General features: G+C 39.1%; 1 protein-coding gene across 1 annotated transcript in view; it reads right to left on the bottom strand.

Annotated features, from left to right (window-relative positions):
• Arhgap25 (Rho GTPase activating protein 25) overlaps positions 1 to 15201 on the bottom strand; it is a 72320-nt gene extending 57119 nt beyond the window's left edge. Inside the window, exon 1 of the mRNA XM_048352652.1 lies at positions 14889 to 15201. Within this exon, the coding sequence (XP_048208609.1) occupies positions 14889 to 14949 (61 nt within the window). The 5' untranslated portion in view covers positions 14950 to 15201. The remainder of the gene's footprint in view (positions 1 to 14888) is intronic.
• Positions 15202 to 16971: the final 1770 nt, after the last annotated feature.

Raw genomic sequence — 16971 nt, 5'->3', positions numbered from 1 at the left:
CAATAAGGGAGACCATAGAGTCCATGTTTCTTTGGGTCTGGCTCACTTCACATAGTATAATTTTTTCCACGTCCTTCCATTTCCTTACAAATGGGGCAATGTCATTCTTTCTGATAGAGGCATAAAATTCCATTGTGTGTATGTACCACATTTTCCTGATCCATTCATCTACTGAGGGGCATCTGGGTTGGTTCCAGATTCTAGCTATGACAAATTGTGCTGCAATGAACATTGTTGTGCTGGTGGCATTACTATGATTTTGTTTGTGGTCTTTTGGATAGATACCCAAAAGTGGGGCTGCTGGGTCATAGGGGAGTTCTATATTTAGCCTTCTGAGGAATCTCCATACTGCTTGCCAGAGTGACTGAACCAGATTACATTCCCACCAACAATGAAGTAGGGTACCCTTTTGGCCAAATCCCCTCCAACAATTGTTATCGTTAGTTTTCTTGATATATGACATTCTTACTGGGGTGAGATGGAATCTCAATGTTGTTTTCATTTGCATTTCTTTTATGGCCAGTGATGTAGAGCATTTTTTTCATATGTCTCCTGGCCATTCTCATTTCCTCATCAGAGAAGTCTCTTTGTAAGTCTTTAGCCCACTTGATGAGGGGGCTATTGGTTCTTTGCGGTTTTGTTTTGGAAGAGGGTACTTTTTTTAGTTCTGCATATATTTTAGATATGAGGCCTTTGTCCTTGAATGGCCAGTAAGGATCTTCTCCCAGTCTGTGGGCTTTCTGTTTATCTTGTGAGCTATGTCCTTTGCCGTGCAGAAGCTCTGCAGGTTGATGCAGTCCCATTTGTCCAACCTTTCTTTGATTTGTAGCCTTTCTGGGTCTTTGTTAAGGAAGTTCCGTCCTGTGCCAAGGAGCCCAAGTGTTTCTCCTACTCCTTCCTTTAGTGTTTTCAGGGTGTCTGTTTTGATTTCGAGGTCTTTAATCCATTTGGTATTGATTTTGGTGCAGGATGATATATAAGGATCTAGTTTTAGTTTTTTGCATGTGTTGAGCCAGTTTTGCCAGCACCATTTGTTAAAGAGGCTATCTTTCTTCCATACTATTGTTTTAGCTCCTTTATCAGGGCCAGAGGTTTTTAGAGTGCTTGGTGAGCAATGAAATTAATGCTTTAAGAACCCATGGCAAAAAGAAATGCAAATCAAAGCAACTGAGATTCCATCTCACCCCAGTTAGAGTGGCCAACATTGTGAATTTGAACAACAAATGTTGGAGGTGATGTGGGGGAAAAAGGAACCCTATTCCACTATTGCATTGTTGGTTGCAATATAAACTAGTACAACCACTCTTGGCACTGATCTGCAGGTTCCTCAAATAACAAAGCATAGATCTTCCTTATGACCTAGCCATAGTACTCTTGGGTATATCTACCCAGAACATCACAAGCCATGATACCATAATGACACTTGCACATCCATGTACATTGCTGCACTATTCACAATATCCAGGTTATGGAAACAGTCTAGATGCCCAACAATTGATGAATGGATCCAAGAAAATGTGGTGCCTATAGACAATAGAATTTTGCACAGCCATTAGGAAGAATAATATCATATCATTTGCAGGTAAATGGATGGACATAGAAAAAAAATGTTAAGTGAAGTAAGCCAAACTCAACTCAGAGAGACAAATGGCACATGTTTTCTCTCATATGCATGTTTCTGCTCATATGCAAAAGCAAAATCTAAGGACATAATAAATTATACAAGTCTCTAGGCATTTGAACACAGTGAGACCAAACGAGGTTTCTGTTAGGAGAGAAACAGAAAAGCATAATGCCTGTGTGCATCTGATCAAACAAAATAATATTTATTGAAATGAATTGCCAGAAATGGAAACAAGAGGGGTTTTTGTTCTTTTCTGATGTTTTTGTTTTCTTTTTGTCCTATTTGTTCATTTATGTGTCTTTGGGAGTGTAAGGTGAGGCATAAAAACAGAGGGACAAAGGATGAACAAATGCAGCAGTGGTCCTCACTGGACACTGTATTGAAATGAACTATACCACTTATGGGTAGGGCTGGAGGGGAAAAACTGGGAGAAAAAGAGGGAAGGAGTAACATTGTCCAGAAAGAAATGTACACTTTGCCTGACTTATGCAACTCTAAGCCCCTCTGTGCATCACCTTTATACTAACAATTTAAAAATTGGGGAAAAAAATTGTGGAAAGAAGGGTGTATTAGGTGATGGGTATTAACAAACTATCCGGGCCAATGCAATGGTGGCTCATTGAGGTGATGTTGGAGAACTATGGAGTGGGTGAGCTAAGTGCATAAGATATGGTAGTCACAAAATGGGAAGCCTGAAAAGGAGATTTCAAACATAGAGCAATTACAGAGATGAATATGGCTTACTTCTGACTGTGAGTAACTGAGCTAGAAGACGAAGCATTGTGTAACAATTCTGTTGCAGGCAGAGATCCTCCCCCATCTTAAAGATGAGAAGAGGGAAGCTCAGACATTTAAATGACTTGACCTAGTCAGAGACAATTAAAGGCTGAGCTAGAGATCAAATCCACGTTTATCTTCCTTCAAGGTTGTAAACTTTTTCACTCCCACTGTACCCTCTATATTCAGCTCTGGCTTCTTAATAATTTTTCTTTCAAATATATTTCTTAATCTTGTTTTTTAATCTGTGAGGGTAAAAAGGTGATCACATTAGTGGCTTTTATTATAATGTAGATTAATTTGGGCCATAGTAGGCTGAGGTATGAGAATGATTTTGTGATGTCTAGAGAACTGATTAAACACAAGTCTTTCTGGAAAAAATAATGGAAACAAGTTTATCCACGGAAATAAAACTACAGTGCACTGTCAGTGGGCGCTCTCTACTGGTTCTCAATGAGAATGACAGCCTGGTCTTGGAAAATATTTGTTTGGGGGGAAGAAGTTTATGAACTTGAATTAACATGTATAAATTTACTCGTATAAGGATCAAGTGGAGCAAAGAAAACTGTGATTACACAATAAACCTTGTGTTGTTTTTTTAAATGTCATGAGGACAATTATGGTGCTTAGATTCTCTTTGGTGGAGGTTACTCAGACTCCCTCTAATGAAGACTGTCAAAAATCTTAGTGGTTTCATCCTTCTTACATCATGAGTGAGCAGTGTCCAGTACATAATAGTTACCCCCAAAACACATGCCAACCAGAGTATAAGAAAACTTAGCAAAGTGGTATAATGTCACAGCCTGAAGGGCTACTCCTGCTGGGAAATTCAGTCAGACCTTCCAGGAGAAGAAAAAGTGGTGGCCATGGTGATGAGTGGAGGGGACAGAGTTGGGGAAAAAAAACAACAACCATAAAGTCCAATAACAAACTTAGGAGTGAAAGATAGAATTCATGGGGTCAGGAATTTTTGTGCAATTCTGGAAAGGATTCCAAAATATACTGAAAGGTGTAGTTTCCAATATGTGAACAAGGATTTTAAAAAGATTTCTTTATAACAAGTGGAAGGAAAGGGGCGCTGTGGCTCAAGTGGTAGAGCACTAGCCTTGAGCTGAAGAGCCCAGGGACAGCGCCCAGGTCCAGAGTTCAAGCCCCACAATGGACAAATAAATAAACAAACAGGTGGAAGAAGCTAGCACAGCATATTCAAGTAGTTGAAGCAGAATATGGAAAGACTTCTGACCATGGGCACCAGAAAGAACAAAAATTCCTGGTTAAAAGGTAGTTCCCCAATTCCACTTTACCTAAAATATGGTATCCTCATTGAAAATTCAATTTAAGAAATATGAGAAGCCTCTGTTGACATTATGATATTTTCTGAGTTTAGGAGAACTGAATCTAGAGTGACTTTCCCAGGTTTCACACTGAGAGTCCTGAAACCTAAAACTGCCAGAGTTTCAACAAATTGAGAGAGCTCTCCTCCTGGCTGAAATGAATGACTTGGAATACTGAAGTGAGAAGAGCAGTGCCAATGTGAAAATACAACAGGTAGACTTCAGGAATTGCAAAGAACACCTGGGCTGAGATTGGACTGAAAGAGATACCTATGCACCTGATTCTGGACATGCTTCAGAATCAGATGCCTCATCCACTAGCAAAGTGAACTTCTACGTTCTAAATGATCAGCAATCTGGAATAAAACCTGAACAATAGTTAGAGGGAAATAACACAAAATAATCCTTGGGTGGCAACCACAGAACTGAGAACAGGAAAGACAGAAACCTCATTTCAAAGGCCTTTGCCTGCTCCCTTCCAACCATACCTAAAAGCAATGATCTTCTGGGTTGAAGGTATGACTCAAGTGGTAAAGCAACTGCCTTGCAAGCACAAGGCCTTCAATTCAATACCCAGTACCACCAAATCATCATCATCATCATCATCATCATCATCATCATCATCATCATATCATCTTCTGTAAAATTACATTCTAAGCACATATGAAAACATAAAGAGAAAGAAGCCTGGTGGACACTGATAACACAGAAGGTAGAGATGGAGAAGATCACAGTTTGAAACCAACCCAAGAAGATAAGTCTGCAAGACTCAAAATAACCAGAAAAGGCTAGGCTAGAAATCCAGTTCAAGTGACAAAGTAAAAGAACAGCAAAAAAGCCAAGCAAGTATGGAGCCCTAAGTTCAAACTCCAGTATTGGAAAAAAAAAAAAAAAGGAAAAGGGGGGGGGGGATGAGGAGTTAATACACATGTATGTAAATGTTATAGTGAAATCCCCTTGTACAATTAATTTAGCTGATCAAAGGTTAAGAATAAATGAACAAATAAAAATGATGATCTGAGCTGGGTGCTGGTGGCTCATGCCTGTCATCCTGTCATCCTAGCTACTCAGGTGGCTGAGACCTTAGTAAGATCATGGTTCAAAGTCAGCTGAGGCAGGAAAGTCTGTGAGACTCTTATCTCCAGTAAATTACCAGAAAACCAGAAGTACAGGCCCTGAGTTCAAGCCCCATGACTGGAAAAACAACAATAATAATGATCTGAATATATACAGCAGGCCAGGTGGAGGATCCTTACAGTAAATAAGGAAAACTACTCTGCTTCTACTGTAACCCACATGTAAGTGATTTCAAATGGTTAAACATTGAGTCCCAAAGAGGCCCAGGCTAACAGCTCTCAGTCTGATTTCAGAGGCCAGGGGTGCACATGACAGCAAGAGACAGTTGAAAGCTATGGACAGTTGGAGCTATGGTGCCTGAGTCAAGGAGGAGTGTCTTCCAGGCCAGAGTCACTCTTCCTACCAAGGTAGATAAGTTAGAGGAGCAGTTCTTTTCACATCAGAGACAAGGATGTTCTGTATGTAGCAGGTATGCTGCAGGAAGCTGACCAGAGGCTGCTATTGCTCATAATAGAAGTCACAACTTGGGCATTTTGATTTTAGAAAAACTGAGCTGAGAGCTGGTGGCTCGTGCCTGTAAGCCTAGCTACTCATTAGGCTGAGATATGAAGATTGTGATTCAAAGCCTGCCCTGGCAGGAAAGTTTGTAAGACTCTTATCTTCAATTAACTATCAGAAAACCAAAGTGGAGCTGTGGCTCAAAGTGGTAGGGCACTAGCCTTGAGTAGAAAAGCTCAGGGACAGTGCCTAGTACCTGAGTTCAAGCCTCATGACCAACAACAAAAGAAGAAACTGACAGAAACAAAACCAAACAAGAAAAAACAAAGATATCTATGCAAGCAAAATTGTTGAAATCCACAGGAATTAAAGGAAAAGTGAGAATTGGAGGTATAAAGAGAAAATGCTCTGATCAGGGCTGGGAATATGGCCTAGTGGCAAGAGTGCTTGCCTCCTACACATGAAGCTCTCGGTTCGATTCCCCAGCACCACATATATGGAAAACGGCCAGAAGGGGCGCTGTGGCTCAGGTGGCAAAATGCTAGCCTTGAGCGGGAAGAAGCCAGGGAAGGTGCTCAGGCCCTGAGTCCAAGGCCCAGGACTGGCCAAAAAAAAAAAAAAAAGAAAGAAAGAAAATGCTCTGACCAGCCAGCTACAAACCAGCATGCTGAGACAGGAACCAAAGTCACTCAGGGAATGTTATAGATCACATAACTAAAAGGAAGAACTCAACTAGACCAAGACAAACAAAATCCAAGTAAGGCTGGCTGTGACTTTCACAAAGGACTTGATGAAGAGGTTGATAGCAGACCTATGTTATAGTAATGTATAGGATGGTGATGCTATTGATAGCTAATGTTTATGAGGTTCTTATATTATGCTATGGGTGATGTGGATGGCCTTCTGTCATTCTGTCACCCTAATTGTGTTCCTTTTCCCATTGGAGAAGCAGAATTCCATGGTCACATTACTCACAAAATCCTGGGATTCTAATATAGACAAGTCTGCTCCAGTGCAGCTTTCTAACTACAATTCTATAGCCCATTTACTCCAGTATAGTTTATTTATGTTTTGCCATGAAAGTTATTTTTGTAAACTTTGTAAACATTATTTTAAACTATCAATATTTATTCTATATCAGACTCAGGAACACTGCAGTGTACTTCTTCTTTCACTTTGAAACACTAAGCCACCAAGGCAGCTCGCAAATGGCTCAGCTACCAAAGACTAGAATTCCTGCACAAAGTATCTGCAGGAAAGATCCAGCTGAGCCCATTTTGGGGTGGATAAACATCGTGGGAAGAAGGGAGAGTGGGAAGCAGGTGTGGCCTGAGTCAGCCACCATGCTGGTGACAGATACCTCACAGCTTAAGCAGAACATGTGGTGCTGATGACCTTGAGAAAACTTTCTTTAGAAAGATAAAGGCATAGCCTGGTGCCATGGCTCATGTTTGTTAATCCTAGCTACTCAGGAGGCTGAGATCTGAGGATTGTGGTTCGAAGCCAACCCAGGCAGATAAGTCTATGAGACTCTTATCTGCAATTAATTACAGAGAAAGCCAGAAGTGGTGCTATAATTCATGTGGTAGAGTGCTAGCCTTGATCAAAAGGAGCTTAGAGACAGCTCCCAGGCCTAGAGTTCAAGGCCCAGGACTGACAAAAAAAAAAGAAAAGAAAAGAAAAGAAAGGAAGAAAGATAAAGGTATGCATGAGGAGTTGCTCTCATTGTGATGCTTTATAAAAAGCACCAGCCACTGTGGGCACCGCTGGCTCACCCCTGAAATCCCAGCTACTCAGGAAGCTGAGACCTGAGAATTGAGGTTCAAAGCCTGGGCAGGAGAGTTACACACACACACACACACACACACACACACACACACACACACACACACAGAGAGAGAGAGAGAGAGAGAGAGAGAGAGAGAGAGAGAGAGAGAGAGAGAGAGGGGTCTGGAAGTGGAGCTGTAGCCCAAGTGGTAGAGCACTAACTTTGAGCAAAAAAAAAAAGGTTCAAGGATAGCATCCAGACGCTGAGTTTGAGTCCCAGGACCAGCAAAAAACAAATAATAATGATAATAATAATAATAAAACAGAGCACTTTTTTTTTCTCCCACATAACACCACACCGTTTCCTTTATTAGCATGATAAATTATAATTAATGAACCAATATTAATACAGTGTTACTAAAAAAACTGCACAATTTATTCAGAAGTCCCTAGTTTTTATCTTTTGTATCATTTTCTGTTTCAGGATTCCATCCAGGGTGTAACAACACATGTTGTCATATATTCTTAGATTCCTCTTGACTTTTCTGATTTTTTTTATTGAGTATATTTGTTTCCTGTGGCTGATATGACTTACTAAAATGGCTTAGAACAATAGAAGTTTACTCTTTCATAGTTCCAGGGAAATCTGGAAGCCAAAACAGAGCACTTTTTACCTGCCATAATGTAATGTTTTATGGATGAAATCACTGACCTGAAGGGACCATTCTTTTATGTAACTTCAGACAAACAGTTTGAGTGCCAGTGGAATTGCATTTTCATTTATGAACCAGAAGAAATGACATTCTTTGAACACTTCTTAGAAGTATTATACAAATACATTCACTTAAGGACTGTTCACAATAGCTAAGCGATGGCATCAGCTTAGAAGGCCTGTTAACAGATGGATTGTTTATTTTTTGTACTATATATACACAAATGGAGTACTATTCAGCCATAAAATATAACACAATTTTGTCATCTGCATGAAAGTGGATGGAAGTAGAGATCCTGTTCAGCAAAATATGCCAGACTCAGACACGCACCACATGTTTTCTCTCGTGTGTGGTAGCTAGATTAAGAAGAAAGAAAAGGATATGAAGCTAAAAATGATCTATTTGAGGGAGGGGAGAAGAATGATGAAGAGGGGAGAGGGAAATGTAGTCCAAGTATGTAGTATGCAAGTGAGTGTGAAAATTTCATACCAAAGCCGATTATTTTGTATAATTAATAATAATAAAAACATTTTTTAAAAACTCCAAGTAAGATATTGCAAAAAATGGAATATTGTATTAAAAACTTGAAGTATATTTTTAGATTTTTGACTTTTAAGAACCTAAACATTAACTTTAAAGATATTAAATTTTGTAATGTTCAGTTGCCACTAAAACAAGTGAAATCCACTTACAGAATAGATGAAGGATTCTGTGTTGGTATATTGCATGTATTTATACTCCTTTATTTAAAGAAAATGCTTAAGGAGGTTTTCAGAGCCACATGGGAAACCATTTTCAATGAACACATAAATTCTTACCAAAGGCAAAGCATATGTTTGTTAAACAAAGGGCTAGAAGTCATTCTTGCTAAGCTTCAAATTGAGCTTAGCTCCCTGGCAGCCAAGACAAAGAGGGAACACAGTAAGTTGCACTGCCTTGTCAGAAAGGAGGAAACACAGCCATCCCTGAAATGGCAAAGCTATTTCTGAGCACTGAATTCTCCGACAACTTTCTCACATGGTGTTATGCATAGGAGCTCTGTGTTCATTTTTTCCAACACAATTAGGAAAACATTTATGAAATATCACTTGCAATAAAGATAAAAATAGAGGTTATAACATTAAAGCAGAGTTTGTCAGCCCTATTCTGTGTAGTCCAAGCCTGGCTGTTTTTCTGACATGAGACTGAAAATGCAATCATCTATAAAGGAAACAGATGCTTGCTAAACACTTAATCTCTGTGGTGTGCACGAAACATTTTCTTCTCAACAGCATGTTCTTTCCATGAATCGTCTTTATACAAGTTAAATACTTGCCCTAGATTTGCTGCTGATTAACAGTAGGGTCCACAGGCCATGCCGTTTTTATTTCTAACAAGAATTGTCAGTGGACAACTCAGCCTTTAAATAATCTCCCCTATTTGAATTTAGGCTCCTTCATAAGAGCCTAGGATTCTTACAAGGTTTTTATTAAGAGCAAATCCTTTTACTAAAAACCGAATGATCTGCTAGTTGGTAGGGTTGACTCAGAGAGTGCAATTGAAAAACATTCATAGGTATCACCTTCAAAGGAATTCATGGCCTTGAGATCTGGAAATGCACATATGCTCAAGAAGGGATTGTCAGACTGTCTTTCCAGTGATTAATTAGTGCTCAGTAGACATGAAGCCTACACTGTTACCCAAGTATGACAGGAACTGAGCAGCACTAATGGTGCCTATAATGGGAAGAGAACTTCTGGCAGACAATATAAAGAGGAACTGAAGAAAAAGAGAGGTGGCTGAAGGCTAGTGTGTGAGCATGGTATGCTTGGGAAAGTGTGGTAAGAGACACGTGACAAGGGCCCAAGCTCAGATTACAAGGAATTTCAATTTACTTACTTTCCAAGAGAGGCTGTAGATAGATGGATGATAGATAGATAGATAGATAGATAGATAGATAGATAGATAGATAGAGCTATAGATATTAGTTTGCTTCTCCTAAGAAACAGATTACGTGCTGAAAAATCAGTATAGGAACCATGGAAAGTCTGGAATTGCTGAAGGATATACACATTTTAAAGAAAGGAAGTAGTAGCAGTAGGATAGGGGTGGTGGCATCAGACTTTCAGGTCCCTGGAGTTTCCTATGTCCCCCAAAGCTGTTCCCATCACAGGATTTCTCTCATGGTCTTGTAGTATTTTTCCCTATCTGTACCTCCACTTACTTGTGTGTTCTAGAGATGTGGAAAGCAGAACTACCTTTATGTGTGGTTGCTAACCCAATGTGTGTGCGTGTTACACATACACACACACAAATATATATATGTATATATATATATATATACATACATACATAGAGAAAGAGAGAGAGAGAATTTTTAAAAGGGTTTTCAAAGCGAAAACTGGTGATGAGTAAAGGTTAAGGAAAGAAATGTAAATTACTATCTGTCGTGGTAACTTTCATATCTCAGTTCCTTCTGTGAATTCTTCAGAATTCCCATGCCAACTACCGTGATAAAAATCCTTCCAAATGGCCCATGTTTTACTGTGGCTCCCCCTTTGTGATTTTACCCTCCCCAAGTACTATTTAGTTTCCTGCTGTGGCCACCGAGGCTTCATCTAACTCTAATACCCTCCATGCCTTGCATGTCAACATATCTAATTAGGCAACCATGGTATTGTCACATGGAACACTCATTTCTTTGTTTTTCAAGCTATTTTGTGTGTCAAATATTGTCATCATCAACTTACTCCTCTCAATCTGTCCTAGGAGCTTTCCAACATGCTCACAATGAGTACTACTTACTCAGAGGACTACATTCCAACTGTACATCATTTCCATATCATTCTACTATTGGGCACTCTGAAGATATATGAGAGAGAGACACACACAGCACTAGCACACCTACAAGTGACTTCTGGCTAGGTACTGCCAGGCTAGGGCTATCTCAAATGGGACCCCAAAGACTCAAACATCAAGAGCTACTGAACTTACCTCTGTCAATTCAAGCACACTTAGTGCCCAAGATAGTGCAAAGTACAGAAGAGGAAAGTGTCTGCTGTCTGCAGGCAAGATGTTGTAAGTAAATAGGTAAAAACCAGGTGTGTCTTCCCTTTACCTCAAAGGTTGGTCCTCACTCTTCTTGCTGTGTAAGGCCAGAGATCTCAGCCCCCACTCTTTAACTAGTGAGAACTCTCTAGACCTAGATAACAAGAGACATATCCTCATGGGAAAAAAATAACTTATGCCTAAATTTTAAGTCAGTGAGCATATATAAGAGGAATAGTCATTTTTACTCAAGAAATAATGCTATGTCCTTAGCAAAAAGGACAGAATCTGAGTCTTTGTATCCATGTTCCTATCAAAGGAAAGTATGTTCTTATTACAGACACTGTCTGCTTGTGTGGGACCTTTAGCCACCAGGCATTGGGAGCTATTTAGAGCACAATGGCATACGCCACAGTAAATAGGCCACCTTGGGTCTAGAACTCAAACTGGTCTGGATTAGCACATTATGTTTGGCAATGAATGCAAAAAAAGCTTTCACCAAGCATGCCATAAATCAGCCACTTTGGCTCATGTAGGCTGTGAACTCCCACGTGGAAGGCAATATTCCAATGATCACATGGGGCCAGGTAGCTTTTTGAAGAAAACCCTGTATACTAGGAACTCAAGGTAGGGAATCTTACAGAAGAGCCAAGTGTGAGTCCTGTTGTTGTAGATCCTCTTGGGCTCAACCAAGGCTTTGGAGCTGGCTATGGGATTGGCATTGCTCTGGGTGTCCATAGCCAGAATTCATTTGGGAATGTGTTTTAGTTTTGAGCACTTTCAACAACACAGTTAATACTTGTTTATTATAGAAAACATTTTTAAAACAATAATATATGTGTATATCTTTATCCATAGTTAACTATTACAAACAAATTGTATAAGTATTTACAGATTGTGGAGGGTTTAATTTACAAGTGCTTCTTCATTCATTTGACATTGAATAATACAACAAACATTTGTGTGCCAATTAGTAATGTTAGGTGCCTTTGGAGGTCCCCCTACGGAAGTAGCAATAACCCTGAATTTTATGTCAGTCAATTCCTGCTCTTCTTTAAAATTTATTCATATATACAGACAGACAGAGACAGAGATACAGAGACACAGAGAGAGACAGAGAGAGATATCATTTAAAACTTAATATAAGTGAATACCATTCTATTGTTTGGATTTCTTTTTGCCACATATTAAGTTTCTGCTATTCAATTTCATTTATATGTGGAATTATAATTAATTACACTTTGCTCTGGGCAACATTCCATCTTAGAGAGATGATAGCATTGACTTTCCCATTCTACTATTGGCAAACATTTGAATTGTTTCCTGTTTCCTATTATTACAAATAATACAGCTGTAAAGGCTACACATATGTTCTGGTCACATACACAGCTTCTTTAAGGGAATAGTCTTAAGAAAGAAAATGCTACTTTGTATGACTTGTACATAATCAACTTGAGTAAACCATACCAAGTAGCTCTTCAAAATACTTGGATCCTCAGTGACTGAGAGATCTCATTGCTCTACATTCCAGACAAACATGGTATTGTCAGGTTTGTTTATTGTGAACAATTTGGTGTGAACAAGTATGTCATCATGCTTTTCATTTGCATTCTATTATTACATATATTTTCATATGTGTTAAGTATATGTTCACGTGTATTGTCCAAGCATAGTTTTTATTGTGTAAGATGCCTGTTCATATTATATACCCATTTGAAAATAATTTGTTGTACTTTTTATAGTAGTAGAGCTGTTCAACTGGTGCTGTATCATTTGAGCCACATCTCCAACCCTACTTTTTGCTGGTTATTTTGGAGGTGCAACCTAGTACACTCTTCTGCCCTCATTGACTGTGAATCAGTCTCCCAGATCCCAGTCTTCTGAGTAGCTAGTGTGACAGAATTAAGCCACCAACTCCTGGACTTTTAAAAATATTCAATTCTAACTGTATGTATTTATGAATGTATTTTAAACCATAGTTTCTTTGAACAAAAAGAATAACCTACATTGTACAAGTCCTTGTATTTTTATAAACAGGTCTTTTATAAAAGTTTATATAGCAAATGTTTTTATTTCTTTTACTGTGATTTTCCAAAAGGCAAAAGTAGACCCAGGTCAGATAAACAATGTTTAAATTGATATCAACTAGGAAATCAAGTGAAAAAAATCCCACTTCAATGAGTCAACAAATATTTTTTTTTGTTTCTGAATAGGTTTTTTTTTTACCCCAGTATTAAATTTCAAGGAGGAAAAGATTAAAAACAACCCCTATCATCACTTTCCTTATGTATCTCCTAACCATATGCTCACCAGGCCCTGTTCTCCTCTATTGGTTTAGGGAACTGAGAAAAATAATAAGATGAGCTTGAGATTGGATACAACATTAATGGTCTTAATATCCATCCAATAGGGCTCCAGGTAAACATTTATAGACCATTCATAGAGTAGAGGGAGGTTTTCCTGGATGGTCAATCTCATCTCAGTGGAATACCCACATGCAAAACACTGGATGTGTTAGGCCACAGGGATAAAAGATACTATTTCCCAGAACCTTCCCCCAGGAATGACTATTCAGTCCAAAAAGAAAGATATATAAATGAGTAAAATGACTGTGAGTGGTTGTCACAGTTTGAATTGCTAGACTAAAACTGAATAGAAACTAATAATTTTCCCATTTTTAAAGTGGAAAAGGATAGGGCTGGGAATATGGCCTAGTGGCAAAAGTGCTTGCCTTGTATACATGAAGCCCTGGGTTCGATTCCTCTGCACCACATATATTAGAAAACGGCCAGAAGTGGTGCTGTGGCTCAAGTGGCAGAGTGCTAGCCTGAGTTCAAGCCCCAGGACTGGCAAAAAAAAGTGGAAAAGGATAGGATGACTTTATGTAAGAAGAATCAAGACAGTTTCAAAGGAACGGAGCCATAGTAGTTTGGCCTTAAACAATGAATTCTGATGACAGAGAATGAGCATGATGAGCCAAGCACATTTGTATCACTGGTTAGGAGAAAATGCCCTTGTTTAGGTAAGAGGCCTGGACATGGTTATTCAGACCTCAGCATACAAAGATTCCAGCTGATTAGGAAATGCCAGTCCTCCCTGACCACCAGAAAAATGGCTTTTCTGCTTATTCTCATTTTCCTTTCAAGTATTTTCTCAAACCTTTATCAACACTCTCCATTTGTGATCTTCCAATAGATCATTTTTTTTTCATGGCATACCTATTACCATTAGAGGTCCAATCTAAGTTTTGTTCCAAGTAAAATTCCTCCATGCTATTAGAAATACCTTAACATTTATCTATGTCTAATGGCAAGGAAGTTTCTTTCATATATATTATATACATGCATATATAATTTTTATACAATAAGCAAATACTTTCAGCCCAATTACTGCACTATAAATTGCTATGATTGATTTAATTATAGAAAAAAATTATGTAAAGAACTCCATAATAATAAATACTAGATTTAAATTAATGTACACCACCGTCATTGGAGGGAAAGAGTATAAATCAAGGACTACAATATGACAGAATTATCCCTTAAAACACATTTTTTAAAACTCTTCTGAGTCTCTTTCTTTAAAAATGCTTTTACTGTATTTTAAAATGTCGCTACACTTCCATCTTGTTCTCCTTGTCTATTTTTTTTTTGCCACAGGTAGCTCCACTTTGAGCCCTTGGCACACAAAGCAGGACACCCATCACTGAGTTTGCTCACCAACTGAGCACAGCAAAAGCTCCTGTTGCAAGCCATTCAAAATACTAGTGAGTTTTCTCTGATATAAAAAGTAAACCTCCATCTTGTAGGTGTTGTATAGCCTAAGACGATCCAAAGTGCCCTACATATCAAGGAGTTCCCTTCCATCTCCTAATAAAAACGACCCCCCTTTCACTACTTGGAAACCTTAAATTCATATATCAACTTGAATGCAAATTTTTTCTGAAACTCAAGCCTGCTGGCAAGGTGCATTTTAAAGGAGACTATACTCTCTGCAGACCAACATGCAAATGGTGGGCACTCAGGTATAAGAACCCCAAAGGCAAGAGAAAGATCTGAATCCAGACAATACCTATTTTTGCAGCCTCCACTTTCAGGTTGAAATCCCAGTTCTTTGGCAACTTGAGGGACATTTTGCTTCCGGTTTGGACAAGTAGCGGGTGAAGTAGCCAGTCTGTTACAATCCGTGCCCTTCTGGCTTTTTCAATATCCTCTTTTTGTGTCTGTCTCTTGTGTCCCCCTTACAACTGTTTCACAACAAGTCCTAGGTTGAAGTTTGATTTGCCAATATGTCTTCTCCTCCTTTTTCTCAGATGAAAGATACATCCATCTGTCACTTGAGGATGACGCCCAAGCTCCCTCCACCTCCCCCCCACAATCCCCAGGGGCTGATACCCACTTCTCTTACTTTCAGTTTTACCAGAAATATCCCAATTGACACTTTGCTCTGCGTCATGAGAAGCAGAAGCAGAGGGCCTGTTTGAAAGAATCTCAGGCCTCACTAAGGCAAAGTTGCGATAAACAACTGCTGCTTGGTGCTTTTTTTTTTTTTTTAACTGTCTGCTTCCTTGCATTTTGAGGAAGTGGGTAACTTCAGTACAGTGGCCTTTGAGCACATTTTTTGAGAAAAAAAAATTTAATGCTTCTAAAGCAATAGTGGGTGCCTTTATGGTAGAAAGCTGTAGTTTTGATTAAAGTAAAATTCACAGTTCTTACTAGGAGGCTTTGTTCTGTCCTCTTCAACTGAAGGATCAAAGCTCCATTTTTCAAAGAAGTCAGAAAGTTAGTAGGCAATATCACCGAAGTTACTTTCTTTAAATTCTTCCTCCATAAAGAGCACATGGTCAGCTGTTGACCTGTTCTTTGGGATAAAGATTCTAAGTGATTCTAGCCTGAAGCAGGAAGTTTTTTGTTTTTTAAAAAAATATATTTAGGTAATCTATCTGTTTCAACTGGGCTGACCCAAAATGTCATGATGATTCTTCAAAAATGCGTATGCTTGTGTACATCGTGTAAGATTTAGAATCCCTCCAATTCATTTTTTTTTTTTGGCCAGTCCTGGGCCTTGGACTCAGGGCCTGAGCACTGTCCCTGGCTTCTTCCCGCTCAAGGCTAGCACTCCGCCACTTGAGCCACAGCGCCACTTCTGGCCGTTTTCTGTATATGTGGTGCTGGGGAATCGAACCTAGGGCCTCGTGTATCCGAGGCAGGCACTCTTGCCACTAGGCTATATCCCCAGCCCCAGTTTTTCCACTTCCTATGTCTACAACTTCTTTTAAGCTTGAAGACAATTATAGCTTTAAATACACAATTATTTCTATAACTTTTGACCAGCAACTGACTCTTTCTGGACCTCATCAGACAAATGGATTTGAAAACCACCTTGGTAGAGGGTACATTACAAACATTAATTCAAGCTTCACTGTATAGCTCAGTCTGGTGGCAGACTTTACTATATTTAATGAAAGTTGAATCCAGTGGTTAAACATTGGACACTGGAACCGGGTTAGCAACATCCATATCCTAGCTTTACTACTTCCTTGTTGTGCTTCGTGACCATTTTGCATTTCAATTTCCTCATCTGTAAATGGGGCAAATAATAAAGCCTAGTTCATAGTTGTGTTGTAAGACTTTATTAGATAGTGGGTACAATGTGCCCAGGACAAACACTGCTCAGAACAATCATAGCAGGCAAGCGCCATAGTGTTGGCCTCGGCCTCTTCATTCACTCCATTGCCATAGATGGCAATGTAAATCTCCATTTGTCACCTCTTATATTTTCAGTCTCTTGTTGGTGACCTGCCTTCCTGTTTCATTAAGAAAACTGCTACAACCAGAAGAGAAGAGAATGTTTGCAGCCCCTCCCCCATCAGATCCTCTTGCCTACCTGCCTGTGAGTCTGCTTGCTTTACCTCCCAGTTCAAGTTCATGAAGCATCTCTCTTCATTCCCCATCTTCAATGACATATCCCTATATTCTCTCTCCTGGATGCTTACCATCTATGATGTACCAACCTAGTGATTGTGCTTTATCTCATCTTTTAAAAGTATCTTGATATCATCCCCTGTTTGGTTATCACCTCATTTTCTGTTTTTCATTTCTGAACTATCTACACTTGCAAATGTCTTTTCTGAATTCCTTCTGTTGATGTTTTT

The sequence above is a fragment of the Perognathus longimembris genome, chromosome 8, assembly GCF_023159225.1.
Source record: "Perognathus longimembris pacificus isolate PPM17 chromosome 8, ASM2315922v1, whole genome shotgun sequence".
NCBI classification, from domain to species: domain Eukaryota; kingdom Metazoa; phylum Chordata; class Mammalia; order Rodentia; family Heteromyidae; genus Perognathus; species Perognathus longimembris.
The sequence above is the reverse complement of the archived record's forward strand: the minus strand, read 5'-3'. Positions and strand labels throughout refer to the sequence as shown.